The 16,821-nt window shown below is 37.1% G+C and overlaps 1 protein-coding gene across 1 annotated transcript in view; it reads right to left on the bottom strand.

Annotated features, from left to right (window-relative positions):
- Cdh9 (cadherin 9) overlaps positions 1-10,086 on the bottom strand; it is a 42,937-nt gene extending 32,851 nt beyond the window's left edge. Inside the window, exons 1-2 of the mRNA XM_042668508.1 lie at positions 10,042-10,086; positions 3,638-3,932 (exon numbers count right to left, since the gene is read on the bottom strand). Coding sequence (XP_042524442.1) covers positions 3,638-3,932; positions 10,042-10,086 — 340 coding nt within the window. The remainder of the gene's footprint in view (positions 1-3,637; positions 3,933-10,041) is intronic.
- Positions 10,087-16,821: the final 6,735 nt, after the last annotated feature.

The following is a 16,821-nucleotide window of genomic DNA, read 5'->3' as shown; positions in this document are numbered from 1 at the left end:
ATCCCTCCCAAACCTAACAAACCAATTACTAAATGGGCAAGGGAACTAAAGAGAGACTTCTCAGATGAAGAGATAAAAATGGCAAAGAAACACATGAGGAAATGTTCACCATCCCTGGTTGTGAAGGAAATGCAAATAAAGACAACCCTGAGATACCACCTTACCCCAGTCAAAATGTCCCACATCCACAAGTCAGCCAACGACAAATGCTGAAGGGGATGCGGAGAAAGAGGAACCCTATTACACTGCTGGTGGGAATGTACACTTATACAACCAGTTTGGAAAGCAGTCTGTAGGGTCCTAAGAAAGCTAAATATTGACCTCCCTTATGACCCAGTCATACCACTTCTAGACATCCATCCTGAACAACAGGAACCAGTATACAAGGACACATGCACCTCCATGTTTATTGCAGCACTGTTCACAATAACTAGGATATGGAAACAACCCAGATGTCCCACCACAGATGAATGGATCCAAAAATTGTGGTATCTATACACAATAGAATATTATGCAGCCATTAGAAATGATAAAATAATGGCATTTGCAGGGAAATGGACGGAGCTAGAAGAAATCATGTTGAGCGAGGTAAGCCAAGAGCAAAGAGACAAACAGTACATGGTCTTCCTGATAAGTGGATGTTAAATCCAAAATGTTAGGTGATAAAAATTAACAGGACTTAAGAAACAAAGGACTTCCACTCATCTGGTCGAACCACTACTAAATCACCCCTTGTTGCTGATCACATGTATGGTGTATATGTGTACACCAGAGGGAAACCAGGAAGATGACACAAAACTAGAAGGAATCAGGGAAAAACATATAACAGTGGGACCCATCAGCTGTACTGGACAATGACCAAAATGAACTAAGTAACTTAATGGCAGTGATGGGAGGGAAGGAACAAGTGGGAAAGAGGGAACTGCTAATGCTATGCAAAACAAATGTACATACCACCCAACGTGGAATAAATAACTGTATCGCAAAGCTCATAGAACTCATAAATGTTACAGACCGTGATAGTCAATTTGCTCCAGGAAAGTTAGAATGTGTTTGTGACTTTAACTGAGCATCACTATCTCACAATAAATTTGGGAAATTATGTAACCACTTAATCACAATAAAAAAAATTGAAAAAAGTAATGTATCTGAATTAGAACCAAAGATCCATATAATGATAGGCTCAAAAATACATCTTTTAATAGGTGTGTGTGTGTGTGTGTGTGTGTGTAATGTACCTACACTACATGGAGAAATACAAGGATTTTTCCCTTCATTTGAATTTAACTTCAATGAAAGTTTAATAGTATAAGGCAATGTTATTTTGAGAGACATTCTTTAGAAGTTAATAAAATAGGAGTTTTTTTTTTTTACAACCACTAGTGGAAAATAGGCATTAAGGATGTCCAGATACCTCTATATCTATTGACTTTTATTTTGTCTATATATCTATGTATTTACATACATATCTGCCGGTCTATTTATTTTTCTATTACAATGTAAGTTAATAGCCAATTCATTCTAGTTTGGGACAAATGTATTTAATTTCTTTATATTAATTTTTATTAAACTAAGTATGTTGTCTTCTGCATATGCTTATTGTAGACAGTGATATGGTGATTTAAAATTTAAACTGTAAGCATATAATATGTGTATACATAAACTCAATGAAAGAAGCTAGGGGAGATATCATACAGAATAATTAAACTGCTTTTAACCAGGAAGAATTTATGTTTTGTGGTTGTTGTTGTTGTTGTTCATATTCTTAAGATTTTATTTACTTTTACCAAATTAGTATCCAGTGTCATACTATGTGATTTTATCAGTTTTATAGGAATCCTAGACCTGGAGAGGATTTGACTGATAAAGGCTCCAATTCTTTGACTGATAAAGGCTCCAATTCTTATGTTCAAAGACTACACTAATCAGAAGGTGCAGTGCTCAAAGATAAAAGCATATGTAAGTGCCACATAGCTCCTTTTCCAGAACGTATTATTGGATATGGTAATCTACAAATTTAATTTCATGCCTAAACTTGTATAATTTTAATATAGTTTGAGAAGATGGATCTGTGAAAGCTATTTTTATATTTTTTACAAATAACATTTTAGAATTGACGTGGTTGTGTGGTGATATAGAATAGATCCATCTAGTATTCAATATGAATCAAGCAATCACATAATCAAAATGCATAGTGTAAGTTATTAAAATTTACTGAATAATACAGAATGATACAGGAGAAAAATACTAACAAGAAATTTAAACATCAATGATTTCTAATGAGGAAATACTTTTAATATCTTGAAGGAAATAACTCTTAAAATGAATTTAAATCCATCAGGGAAAGATTGCTGTCATCTTAATTTTGATTTTTACAGTTCCAAATATGTCAAGTTTTTCTAAGAATTAAAAAGTACAATTGTCTGTTCATACAGGAAAATAGCTGGCAAAATTACACACAAGCAAAATGATTGTTTTGCCACAGATAATGCAATTCGCTAGAAAAAAAATACTTCAAACTAGAGTTCAATAGGAAATGGTTAAGGAGAATAAAATTGTATATGTATGATTGTTCATGTATATGAGTTGAAACTGATTTATAAGTGATATTCAACTGAATTATGTTAAAATCAGAAAAATGCTTACTTTTTACGTATTATAATTTTATTATGATTTCGAGAAATATTTTATGATTTAAGTATCAGCTGTTATTTCATTCACAAACTCTTCACATGAATGCAATCAAATATGATGACATATACCGTTAAAAAAGACAGTCTTAAAAACTAAACTATTTTCAATTTGTATCGTTCAACAGTTTTCAATGGTTCAAGACAGAAATAGATTGAAGAAATATGTAATCTTGTTACTAGGATATTTGATCAAAATTATTTTGTTATCTATCTCTGAATCGTAGATTGCAAAACCACAGGATGGGGAGATTGAATGTTGTATTTTCCAAGCCTACTGCATAGGGTTGTTTTATTGATCATATAACATAAGCATTCAGAAGAATTTCCATCAAAAGCAAAGGTTAGCTGTTATTAGTCAACATAACACAAGCACCAGTGCCTTAGGCTGCAACCAATAGGTTCCCTTACTTCCAGAAACAATGCCTTCAACCTCTATGGGGAAGTCTGGAGGAACACCACCTTCCACTTCTACTCAGAAGTCTAGAGGTGATGGTGATAATTCTAGTGTGACCAAAGAACTGTACTCGATAATTTGCAACATAAAAGTAGACATGAAGCTAGATAAAATTACATGAGGCAGGGCACTGAGGGTTCATGCCTACATTCCTAGATAATCCTAATCTGGAGGCCAAGATCTGAGGAGCGAGGTTCAAAGCTCGCCAGGGTAAGAAAGGCTGTGAGACTCTTATCTCCAATCGTTTACCACAAGTGGGGATCCAAGTAGTAGAGCCCTGACCTTCAGCAAAAAGGGCCCAGGGACAGCACCCAGGCTGTGGGTGGTGACAAAACAAACAAACAGAAAAAAAAACAAACAAACAAGAAAGTAGCAGTTTCCAGATATAACTCCTATCTTGAAGGAATTTACATATCATAATCACGCGTCATGGTAAGTACCTTATAAAACAAACACCAACGCTAGCACGGGTGGGTTAGCATATACCTACCAACGCCAGACATCTCAGGGACACTGGCAGTGTACAAGTCTTTTGTGAATTTCGGTTCATTGTCGTTGATATCATGGATTTTGATGATAAATTCCGATTCCGGCTCCACCTGCCGCCCCGTCTTTCTGTCGATGGCCTTGGCCCGGAGAATATACAAGGCTTTTTCTTCTCTGTCGAGCTTCTTTGCAGCATGAATGTCTCCTGTATTTTCATCTATAACAAAGAGACTGCCAGCCCCATCTCCAGTTAATATGTATTTTAAATTTCCGTCTCCTTTATCTTGGTCCGTGTGAAGCTTCAAAGAGGAAGAAAGGGAGAGTAAATATGTGCATTATCTTTATAGTAAATAATTTTGGTACTTATAAATTGTTCTCCAGACATTACTTCAGTGATGATCTTACTAGGCAACTTAACATTCAAATGAGGAAAACTAACCTATCTGTGTTTTTGTTATTTTAAACAAATGCATTTAGTTGCTACAAGTGGGTAGATTTAAAACCGAGGGAAATTTAACACTTTGAAAATGTGCTGCTTCACGGATAATTATAACTAGGATAATTACCAAGATTTCAAACTCAATTGCATCGTAAACAAAATTAGATAATCTAAAATTTGTGTTTATAAGTAATTAAATTTAAAAATAGCATTGCCATTGTAACAATAAAAGTACAAGATCGTTATAAAAGAAAACCAGTCAAGAGAGAATTTTAACGTGGGCCAAATGTGGCTCATACTAAAGTAAGGAGATCAGGTCTGGGCAGGGCAATATGGGCCACAGGGTGGATAGTGGGGTCTGGTATTTTGTCTTCATGCTGGAAGAAAGAAAGGCCTGACCTCCCAGGTAATGGATGTGCCTGGATTCCTGGAGGCAGGGGCGAGCACTTGGCTGATAGGTTACTGAACCTGTCAGTTCAGCACCTGGGACTGCGAATTTCCTGTAGACCTGCCTCCTGCTCGGACCTTATTTAGGCCCAGACCAGCACAGGCACCAGGCTGCCGTGCCACGTGTGTCCCCGTGATTGTGTCCTGTCTCCTGGCTCATCTCCGGTGGTCATGGCATCCTAATTCAGCTCTCTGTCGAAGCCGAATTGGTTTGTTGGTATAATTTTTTTTTTATCTTTCTTTCCTCGCTGGCCTGTTTCTGAACCGTGTTATGTGGGGAGCTGCAGACCTTTATTACAATGGGAAGCCTGCTGACTGCTCGTGTTGTAAGAAAGACTCCAGTATTCCATCTTCCAAAATGTGGCTTTGCTGATAAGAAACCTTACAACAGACCCCAGCAGAGGCTGAGATCTGAAAGACTAAATTTCAAAGCTACCTCAGGAAGAGAAGTAAACAAGACTCCATCACCAATTAGTCAACAGAAAGTCAGGCTGGACGTGTGGTCCAAGTGGTAGAGCAATACTCATGAATAAGCCAGAGCAGAGCAAGTGCCGGGCCCTGAGTTCAACCCCAGAATTGGGCAAAATATAAAGACATAATTTTAAATGCATAGATTATTTTATATGATTTTGTGATAGTACTTGTAAAGGACTACAGTATTTTCTCCAGTGAATAAATGATAGATCATAGATATTTCAATGTTTAAGTGACACAAAATGAGTAAATTTCTCTTTGAGTCATGTAAAAAAGCTAGATTTTTTTCACTATAATGTTCATTCTTATGTACATATACTTTTAAAAATTTCACCAATGTGAATTTAAAGAATAATCTCAGATACTTCTGAACAAGAAAAAAAAAATAAAAATACTAAGAACCTTAAAATTCAACTTATAATAAGTTTGTATATATTACATGTTTATTTTATGCATTACAATCTTTTGTGTTTACATTGTAGAATGATTCAGTCAATATCCCTAAAATTATTATTTTGTATATTTATCTTCTTTCTAAAAACATTTAGAAGGAAATAGGTTGAGAATGTTTCATTTGTTAAAGTGTAAATAGATTCAATTAAATAGGAAGCAAAATCATAAGTGATCTACTATACAGAATAAAGATGATACTAAGTAAGACTACATTATCTATTTGAAAATTCCTAATTGTATGTTTTAAATGAAATTGGAGTCTGAACTTCCCTATGCCTTCATAACTATTAGCTTTTTCCTTCACACAATCCACTTTACTTTTCCAGCTACATGCTTGTCCAACCTCCTTATTCTCAGCCACCATCTATTTTTGAGTCACCTCATCAAAATGCTGGGTTTTTTTTTTCTAGTACTCAAAGATAGTCATTTGTTTCATATTTTCTCCTACTTTGATTTTAAACCCATAAAAATAATTGTCATCAATATTTTCTCTTTGAAATGTCTTACCTGCACATTTTAACTCTGTTGCAAATTCTGTGTTTAGATTCTCCATCTTATCATGTTTAAACCCTTGCAGTTACACCTTAGCATGCTTCTGCCTCTACTTCTTCCATTTAACCCTTTTTTTCCATATTAAGTGGTAGTGACTTTTCAACTTCACAAATATGGCCTATCAAGCTTAAAAAGTCTTCAACAAGAGCTAAGTGCTTGTGGCTCACACTAGTAATCCTAGTTATTTCTGTGACCTGAATCTGAGGATCTTGGTATTAAGGTTTGATGCTGTGAGATTTTTATCTCCAATTTACTATTATAAACCTTGAGGTGGATCTGTGGTAGGGTACTAGCCTTGATTTAAAAAGCTCGGGGACAGTGCTCAGGCCCTGAGTTTAGACCCAAGGACTGGAATGCACAGAGACACACACTGACACAGACACACAAAACAAGTCAACAAAGCAGTGTTGAAGATCCTGAATTTAATGTCATGATGTTGTATGGTAGATCTAGTCAGGAGAATATAGAAGCCACTACTTAACAAAGCCAAATATTAAGATTTTATAGTGGGTAGCAGGGCCACTCCAGTCACAAAGCCCTACCATGCTGAATACAAGTAGCACACTGCTTGTGTGGTCCAAAACCACACAAGGTGCATGAAATTATTTTAACAAAGTAGAAAGCAAATCAGATGTGAACACAATAAAAGTAAGTCAAAAAACAGTGAACACCCAAATCTAACAAAGATGTTAAACAATAGCCAAAACAAATCAAATATGTACACAATAAAGAGGAACCAAGAACCAATCATCTAAGGAAAGTAAGACTTCTCTGGAACCCACCAACTCAAGAGACATCTGCAAATCAAAGGATGTCCTCTACTATCAAGGCCCATTGCCCAGACACAATCTCCTTATTGTAATATAAACCATGGTTATTCTCACATGAATTTATGGGTTAACTTGATTCTAGTGTTTTGATCATTTGTTGACTTTTTAAACATTTAAACGTACTACACTAAAAAACAATTACTAATTTTGGAAATTTACTTCCGTTGCTATTACAGATGCTTGAATTTTCCTGACACGCATGCTCATCCTCCTAAACCTTGTCTTAATTCTCAGTGTGTTTCTGTCACGTTCACGCTTGCTATCACATTTTGCATGTACCTTTTTTTTTTGCATTTCGTTTATTTTATTTCTCTGAAGACCTGATTTTGTTTCCATACCTGATGTCTGTATCTGTTTCTCTCATGTTTAACACTTCTCCATATTTTTTGGATTTTCCTTCAAGGACATGCTTGTCATACCTCATTTTTACATTTCTCATTGTATGTGTCCTGTTTGGGCTACATTCCTAATTCAGATTAGGATGTTTTTAATTTCCTGGATAATGTTGAGTATATGTCATTTATTTTAAAAATATTTCTGTTTATCAGCATCAATGTTAGCTCATGGATTTTAAATAAGTTCAATGACATGGTATACTGGCACTAATTTTGAAAACTCAGGCACAATTATACTAACAAGAACATTTACCAAGAAAATATTTTTTGAATAAAAATAATTTGTTTCAAATAAACATCATATGTTTCAAAATCCTAAAGGCAACTGGCTAGCTTAGTAATGTTAATTGAGGAAAAAGAGAGAGGCACTATTTTCTATGGTCTGGATTGCACTATCAAACATAAATGGAGTTTATGGAGCAGGTATGATAAATATGGTTTCAGAAAGCTGAAATTGTGTTTAGTACAGACTTTGTGCTTAATAATTTGTCACTGAATAAAAACCACTGAATGAATGTCATGTACTAAACAACCAACACACATTAACATAGATTTTCATGAACACAATTTTCTTTTCAAACAAGGATAAAACTTACATCAATGTACTTTCAAGAGGTGATCTTACTAGAGGCAGGAGTGATGAAGAATGAGTAATTTGTTCTGAGAAGGCATTGGTGTTCTATGAGATAGATATACATTGCTTAAGATACTTTCCATATCAGCAAAGGATTGCTATGTCATTGAGAGCCTTGTACAGAGCTGGAGGCAGCCATTTATAGGAAGGATGTCCATGCTCTTTCAAACTATAAGGCACTTTCTTTTCTGTCTCTGCAGGAACTCTCTGTCCCTAGGACACCAGTTAGAGTTCTCCATTTAATGGTGTCATGTCATTCTGGCACAGACACTATATACCCACTCTTGAATATTTAAAGCAAGGAAAGGAGCTAGGATATCCTTCCACCATGCAGCATAACAAACAATGATTTCTATGGATTCAGTATCATTAGAGCAAGACCTCAGGCCAAAGTGGATGCTTTTATCACAACATCCACCTGTGTAATAACATCCCTTATTAGGGAATCACCAAGTTGTTCACAGAGCACATGACCTTGTTCCTACACCATCTCCAAGTTGTTTTTGATCAAGGGAACATGTATGTGATGTTATGGAGTTGCATAGTGGTCAATGGATGTTGGGAATATAAGGAATTTCTGAGGGATTATGTATTCCAGGAACAATTTCACTATTATTTATGTGAGCAACCATCAGCCTAGACCTAGACCATGATAACTCTTTGTCAGTTTCCAGTCTGTATTGACCTCTGTATTAAAGACTTTCTTCAAGTTAAGCTGGAATGGACAAACTGTTGATTTAAAATGTTTCCATGAAGTTTGGAACTGCTTTGGTGAAAACCTGGGTCATTTTCTGTAGAATATGTAGGAGTTCTATTTACAAATAGATTTTAATCAGTAACACCCTCTACCTGCTTACATAGCCAGGATAATATAAATTATTCTTCTGGGCACTTTGCCAAAGCTGCTCAGCATTCAACATTTTGAATATATTTGGGTGTTTCATAGTTTGACCAAACCTTTAACTTTTTACCCCGTTTAATTTTCAGCAATCTTATAGGAAATGTCATGATACATATTAAAGTAGGAAAATTACCTTTGGCTCTTAATAAAAATTGTTGTTCCAGAGGATACTTTTGTCATTCTGTCTAAACAAAGTTCGGTTGATTAGGATAAAGATAACTTTTTTCCCAATATTAGCACCAAAATTTATTCAGATAATGTACAAAGTCAAGACAAAGAAACAAACTAAAACCAAAAATGCAAACAAACAAACAAAAATTACCTGAGATTTTCTTTAGAGTCAGTGCTGAAATGTTTCATCTTGAGTGTCTGATGATACATACCAAACAACCATTACTAAGACACACAGCCAGAATTACAGGCAACACATGAGGCAAGAGAGAGCAGGGTAGCCTAGAGTAGATGATTGAGTCAAAAAAGTGTGACACTGTACAAAAAATCTCAAGCGATTACGATGGACTCCAATACAGGATGTGAGGACACAAATGTGAACTGAATACAAACAAGGCTATAGTAAAAGTACCAACACAGTCATGTCCTCTGCGTCACAATTCAACATCGCCAAAATACAGCATCAGCCCAGCTGCCCCCCAGGGAACAAATCGATTAAGAAAATGTGCTATGTAGACACAATGCAATTTTACTCATCCGTTAGAAAGAATGACATTCCATCATTTCTATGGAAATGGAGAGAGTGGTAAGAATTATATCAAGTGAAATAAGCCAGAAACAGGGAGCAAAAGATCACATAGTTCTTCTCATTAGTAGCAGATAGAATGTGCATATAAATCTATGAGTAAGCATTCATTCTGGGTAGCATGCAACCAGCTCCAAATTAATTAATTGAACTCTAAGAGATGACATAAGGAGCTTAAATACAACCATTTTTAGAAAGACTGAGTTAGAGTTCAGCAAAATAATCACCAAGAAATGGGTATTTGCAAAGGTTTGAGACTAAGAGGAGAGGCTTAGACAATGAAGGGAGGATGAGAAGGAGTGCAGTGAAGAATTCATTGTTTATCAAAACACTGAGAAATGTAAGGGATGGGGTGGGCTAAAGGTGGATAAGATTGTTGACGGGGATGTCACAGATCAAGACTCATTGTATTCCTATACTGCTTTGTTAAATGTTATCGCTCTGAAATAATCACTTAAATATTTTTCTCATGTAGGCATAGAATTCCATCATGTGTGTGTGTATATATATATATATATATATATACATATATATGCACAGTATATATATATATATATATATTTATATACATATATATACATATATATCACATTTTCTTGATCCATTCATCTACTGAAGGGCATCTGGTTGGTTCCATATCTTAGCTGTGGTAAATAATGCTGCAATAAACATAGTTGGGCTGGTAGCTTTAGTATGGCCTTTTTTGATCATTTGGGTAAATGTCCAAAAGTGAGATTGCTGGGTCATAGGGGAGCTCTATGTGGAGTCTTAAGAATGACATCATTCCATTTGTTAGGAAATGGAAAGACTTGGAAAAATTATATTAAGTGACGTAAGCCAGGCCCAAAGAAACATAGGGCCCATGGTTTCCCTTATTTGCAATAACTAGTAAATGTTGGGACAAGCAGAAAAGGTCATAAGACCAGATAAGATGATGTTAAGCAAAATAGAGATACAAGTGTTTTTTTTTTTTTTCTTTCTTGCTATTGTTCCTAATGTATTTATTTTTGTTTTCCTTTGTATGTTCCTTTCCCATGGTATAACCCCTGTTTTCACTGTATTTGATGTTGGTGCTCTGCATCTTGTATATATGCTTCTCTGACTTGGGGAGGGGAGGGGAAAAAACAAAATGCTTAAACAGATACACAGGTTGATCTATTGTAACAATAAGATGTACAAGATAGTATGTTGAAAAATGAACTTTACAATTTAGGGGTGGTGAGGAAAGTGTGGGAGTGTAGTTGTGGAGGTGGGAGGGAAGGGATGATAGGGGAAAAACAAAGGAGGTGGTAATAATGCTTGATAGGAAATGTACTCATTACCTTACATGTAACTGTAACCCCTCTGTACAGTATTTTCACAATAAAATAATCATAAAAAAGAAACACTGGAAAAAAGATAATACTTTTTAAAGATTTACACTTATAAATATCAGTCTTCATTGTTTGTCTTTAAAAATGATTGATCTTATTAATTTATTTTTATTAGTAGAACACTGTTGTTTCAATTTTATAACATGGGTATAGAACAATTGAAGAAAAATATGAAAATGGAAGGCAAATGATACGATTATTCAACACCTAGTGCTAACAACCACGTCTGTTTTGATGAATACTCTTACTCTGTTTTGACAAATATTAATCCATGGCTTTTGATAGTTGTTTTTGGAAGTTTATTTATATTTGCTTTTTCACCAACTCTTTTGGCTTAAGATGTCTTTGCATAACTTTCAAGGCTGCACTGTATTGACTTATAAATATACCATAACCATTTATTGATTGTTTATTGTTGAATTTTGATTTTCAACATTTTAATATTGGTAAACACTTCAAAAATAAAGATAATTGTCCTTAAAACAATGGAAAAAGAAGAGTGGATAAGGACTGACTTGCATTTGCTACTGGAAATTGTCTGGAATACAGAACTGCATTAGTGAAATGATAGATTAATGCATAATTAACAAAATATTTAACACATTTTTCCCAAGACTTTTGAGTTCCATTCAAATGTCAGTTGGGTTATACTAATTACGTCAACGTTTTATTAAAGTCCAATGAGATATTGTTTGCAAGGTTTCTAAGATAATTTATTGGACAAATTAAAATGTGGTTAATACTGTATTATTTTTGTATCAACATCCATTTATTGAACTATTATTAGTTTAGGTTATATTTAGCTTAAACTATTATTATTTTAAACTATATTATTTTACTTCTGGTTGTTGTAAGTCATAACAATTCAAATCTTTGGCCTTCTCTGCATCCTACCTACCCAGTGGCTTTTATGTTTGTTCCTCATTCTTTTCTTTCTCAATTAAACCACACTTTCTTCTTACATATTTATGGTTTTATTTCACTCGTGTGAAATCAAAAGATGTAATCATGTTAGGGGTAACCTTGAATTTCTACTTTATCTTAGTGGTTTTTGTATTTCTAGTCTTCATATATTATTTCTAATTATTTATTATATGTTTACATTAATTTTATCATTGACTTGACTTTTTAGAGTCCCTTTCTTTGGAGAAAAGTAAAGTCACCTTTTTGAAAATGTATTTTTTTCTTAAAACAATAACTTATTTTTCTCAGTTCTTTTAAAATCAATGTGCACTGGCACATTCATATACTCACTCTTTTTTAGTTCCAATTATCCTTCATTGTATTACTAAGTTCTCTTACAAAGAACATCATTCCAACCCAGTTTCCAAAACTGAAAAGCAATTTCTCTCATACAATTCTACCTCTTCTTAATGATAATGCTATAAAATTTAAAAGAATAACAAGCTGTAATGTTGTGAATGACCCATCAGTACAACTCAGTTGAGGAACTATTACCCAACAGGGAAATTGCAACACTTCTCCAACTTCTAGTGAATTTTTGAGTTTCCACCTGATGTTTTATATAGAAAATTTGAAAATAACAGTCTGTTTGTTTGAAACATTCATTGTCTTTAACCTCATTTAGTACACAATTTTGTAATTCTCTTGGAATTTCCACCTAAAAATAGAAGCTCAATTCTGATATACTTGTACTTTCCCTTGATTTTCTGTTCTCTTAATTGAACCTGTTACACAGGTAAGCTATAATGGCTCCTAATGAAAGACCCCAGCCCGTGCTTGCCCACTAGGTACCCCAAGAAAGTTGCTGCCCCTTACCCTGCATACCTAAGGGGGTGGTGGGGCAGGATAAGTGCAGGCCGCTAACCAGGAAACGAAACCTCGAGCCTCTGAGTCACCGCCTGCAGACCCTAGCCTGACCCTAGTACATGCCTTAAAGCCAGACATTCCTAGAAAATAGCCGACCCACCTGTCCCTTCCTGTAAAACTTAACCCTAATGGCAGGGTAGGGCAGGATGTAATAAATCACTTGTCAAAATTAGGGAACAAACAGTTTCGGTGCATAACGACCCGCACAGACTTGTCCGGGCAAGTACCGACACGTCAGCTTTCCCCCCAACCCCACCTACCCCATCTGGCTAGCTTAACCTGACCAATCCTCACCCTGAGCGTAATTTGAAATTAACCAATCATCCCCCTGTAACCACGCATCTCGCTTCTGTAACCTCGCTTCTGCTGTCCATAAAAAGAGGGTGCTTTCAAGCACTCGGCGCGCAAGTCTCCCGATAGACTTTGTCGCCCCGGGTACCCGTGTAACCGGTTCTCAGACACTTGACTCGAACCTTGTGGATCTCGTGGTTAAGTGCACCTGGGAGCCGAGGCATGCCCGAATAAACCTCTTGCTGATTGCATCCGCACAAGTGGTCTCGTTGTTCCTTGAGGAAGGGTCTCTTCTGATTGAAGGACACCCCAAGTCTTCGGGGGTCTTTCATGTGGGGGCTCGTCCGGGATAGAGACCCCCACCCAGGGACCACCGACCCATTTTCGGGAGGTAAGCTGGCCAGCATCTGTGTGTCGTCTGTGTGCTGTCTGTACGCTGTCTGAAGTCTTGTGTGGCCAAGTGTTGTGCGCTTGCGAATCTGGTGAGTTCGGCCGTTCTCGTCTGTATCAGGCGGACCCGTGGAGGAGCTGACGAGCTCGTACTCCCGACCGCGGTCCCCAGGAGACGTCTTGGGGGCTTCTGGGAGCCTGAAAAAGTGGCTCATCGGAGGGCCTGAAAAAGTGGCCCATCTGGAACCCGGTCCTTTTGGACGCGTGGTTCATCAGGGGAGACGAGAGATCCGGACTCTCAATAAAGTCTCCATCAGGTTTTGCTTTCAGTTTGTTAGCAAAAACGCGCAGCGAAGCTAAATGTTCTAAGTGTTGTCAGTATTGTTTTTGTGTTTGTTAAAATTTAAGCATGGGACAGACTGTCACAACCCCCCCTTAGCCTTACTTTACAGCACTGGAAGGACAGCCTGAGCCTAGATTGTCAGGTTTTAGGAACTTGCTTGTTTGTCAATTATGAAATTGCCACTGACCACCTGTGAGTGGCCCCAGTTAGATTTCAGCCTTGGGCCTTGGCTCAGGGGGTCTGAGCGTGGGGGAGAACCTGCCAGTCTGAGGGGACGGCCGCTAGGGATTTTTCTTTTCCCTTGCCCCAGATGACTGGGAATTCTCCTCCGCCTTGGAAGGCCCCTGGGTCAACGTCTGCAGGAAAAAAAGAGAAAAAAAAAAAAAAAAAGAAAAAATCCTCCGGAGGTAAATAGGGGGTTTGAGCCCCCTGGTAAGTGAATGGTGGTGAAATGTCGCCCCATTCACTGAGACTTGATTTTGTCTTTGTGGCCACTTGGTTGTATTGTTAACTTTAGTATGTGTTTGTTTTATGTTTTCTGGGGTAGGAAAGTTCTGGGTGAGTGTGACAGGCTCAATCAGCAGCCTCTGGATTCAGCTTGCTGAGTGAGAACAGCACAGAGTTCCAGTAGGGATAAACGGGGGCTCATTAGTCCCCAACTCAGCCTTCAGTTCTTGTCTAGTTCTGTTTTAGAATTGGTACCAGTTTTAAATGTGGATCCTTGGTTTTTGTGTTTATCTGTGTTTTTGTTATTTATTTAAACATCTCTGGGGGAATAAAAGTTCCAGCTGGGCTGGGTCACAGACCTGCTACGCCCACCCTCCCTGTGAGGCATGGAAGGTTACTGGGCTAGTTTGGTTCCCTTCAAGCCTCAGGCTGCATTTTTCTCCTTGTGCAGGCTGCTAGCAGGGAGGGTGTAAAAGGCTGTGTGTCTGGTTTGGACTTTTTCAACTAGTCCTGACAATGTAAAAATCTGGCCAGTTTAGTTTTAGGTGACCCCCTCCCCCAGCCCTCCTCCTACAGAAGGGATTCAAAAGACTAATTAGTGAATTGCCTTGCTAGATAAGCAAGCTCTGGGAAAATAAAGCCCAACAAAGGTACCTAGTTAAAAGAAATACTGTCTTAAATTTTTGTTTAAGAACTTTAAAAGGTGTACGTACGACTGATTTTGATTTTTGCGCGCTTTAAGATCTGTGTGAGTGCTTTGTGTGTGTCTGTGAACATGTTCAAAGATAAGAATTGTCAGCATGCTGTAACAATTGGGTGAGTTTAAATTTAAAATTCAAAAGGTTATGAGGTTTGGACATTACCAAAGATTTTAAAAAAATCTTCACATTGTTTTAAATGGCTTTGTAAAGATTCTTTAACTTGCAAATTAGAAAATCTGGTATTTTAACAGACTAATGTTTTAAAATGCATAAGACTGTTTATACTGTAATCAAATTATCTGGCTTAACAAAAATGCATTGGCAGTTTGAGATCTAATTCCCTTGGCTAAAATTTGGAGATAAATATTAAAAATTTAAATGTAAAGGTTAGTTTAACACTGTCAAAGATGTTACCTGTTCTGTCTGTCTAAAACTGTATTTCATTCGAGAACCAAGAGAAGAGATGGAGAAAAGAAACCAACAGAAGACCTATCTTTAGGGGTAAGGGGTGAACAAGCAGAAGTGCAGTTCAGCTGGCCATGCATGGTGGGACAGGCCCTGGGAAGAGTCCACGCAGGGTGAAAGAGGGTAAGCTGGCACAAACGCAGTTCATCTAACCCTAAAGAGTCAGATTGGGTGTGCCCATTCCATAGAAGGGGCCGAACGGCCCATCTTCGTTCTCTCTTTTCTCTGCAGTCAGACACTGAAAACATGATGGTTAAAATAAGTGATGTGATGACCTGATTAGTATTGCTAAAACTTTCCCTTGGATGTGTTAACATTAAAATTAGAAAGGCCTTAAAAAGAGGGCCAAAAGGTTATTTGTATAATGTGGCTTACTTTCAATTATGTTTTACAATTAGGATGTTTTTAAAAGTTATAGAGGTGTTAAGTCTAGCCTCGTGGTATAATGATGGTGACTGTAATTTTTGGCATTAAGGAAAAATTGTCATTTGAGTTTAAAAATCTTAATGTGTGTCTGCTTTAAAACAAGCAACCAAGAGGCAATGAGTGACACTTGGCCTCAAGATTTCAAGGGATCTTTTCAAAACGCAAATGAAAACTAAAGTATGAAATATTAAAGGTGATTAATAAGAGGCTTTTAAAAAAATTAATTAAAAAATGGATTTTTGGATATAAAATTTAAATGTAAAACTGTTCTTGACATTGGCCTCAATGTGCACAAAGGAAAAATTAAGATTATCAAAAGAATTGCTATTCTAGTTTGCTCTTATAGGTTTTTTAAGTTTCCAGCAAGCCCAGAGCAAAGCACAGAGGATTCTTACAAGTTTGTCAGATGTAACTTTGACTCTTAATAAGTTTCAGGTAAGAGCATGCTTAAAAGCTACTTCTATGTTGACCACCTTGTTGCTTTTAATTGGAGTAAAGTGGCCTTTCATAAGACGCATTGATCTGCAAACTGGTTCGAAGCCAGCCTGGGCAGACAAAGGTCCCTGTGAGACTGTCACCTCTCTTCAGCCAGCAGAGTACTAGCCCTGGACTAAAGAGTCAGGGGACAGTACTCAAGCGCCAAGCTCAAGACTCATATTGGCAGAGTACTAGCCCTGGACTGAAGAGTTAGGGGACAGCATTCAAGCCCTGAGTCTGGGACTCAAAGTGGCAGAGTGCTAGCCTTGAGCTGTAGAGCTGAGGGACAGTGCTCAGGCCCTGAGTTCGAGTCCAGCAACCAGCTAAAGGGAAATGCCAATGAGGCATTTATCCCAATGTGGAGAAGACACTCCTGGGACAAAAGCAATGGAGGAGCATCCAGAGGCAGTAAGCCACTGCTTGGATGGCAGAAATGTCAGATCCTAGTGTCATTTGTGCGTGGCCTTTCAAAACTGGTCAGAGCCGGGAGGTCATAGGAAGATAGTTTGGAAGCATGCCTAATGTTCATGACTACCTTGTAAGAGACAGGAACTTGCCAGTCC

The sequence above is a fragment of the Dipodomys spectabilis genome, unplaced genomic scaffold (genome assembly GCF_019054845.1).
Source record: "Dipodomys spectabilis isolate Male_0828 unplaced genomic scaffold, ASM1905484v1 ptg000440l, whole genome shotgun sequence".
NCBI lineage: Eukaryota > Metazoa > Chordata > Mammalia > Rodentia > Heteromyidae > Dipodomys > Dipodomys spectabilis.
The sequence above is the reverse complement of the archived record's forward strand: the minus strand, read 5'-3'. Positions and strand labels throughout refer to the sequence as shown.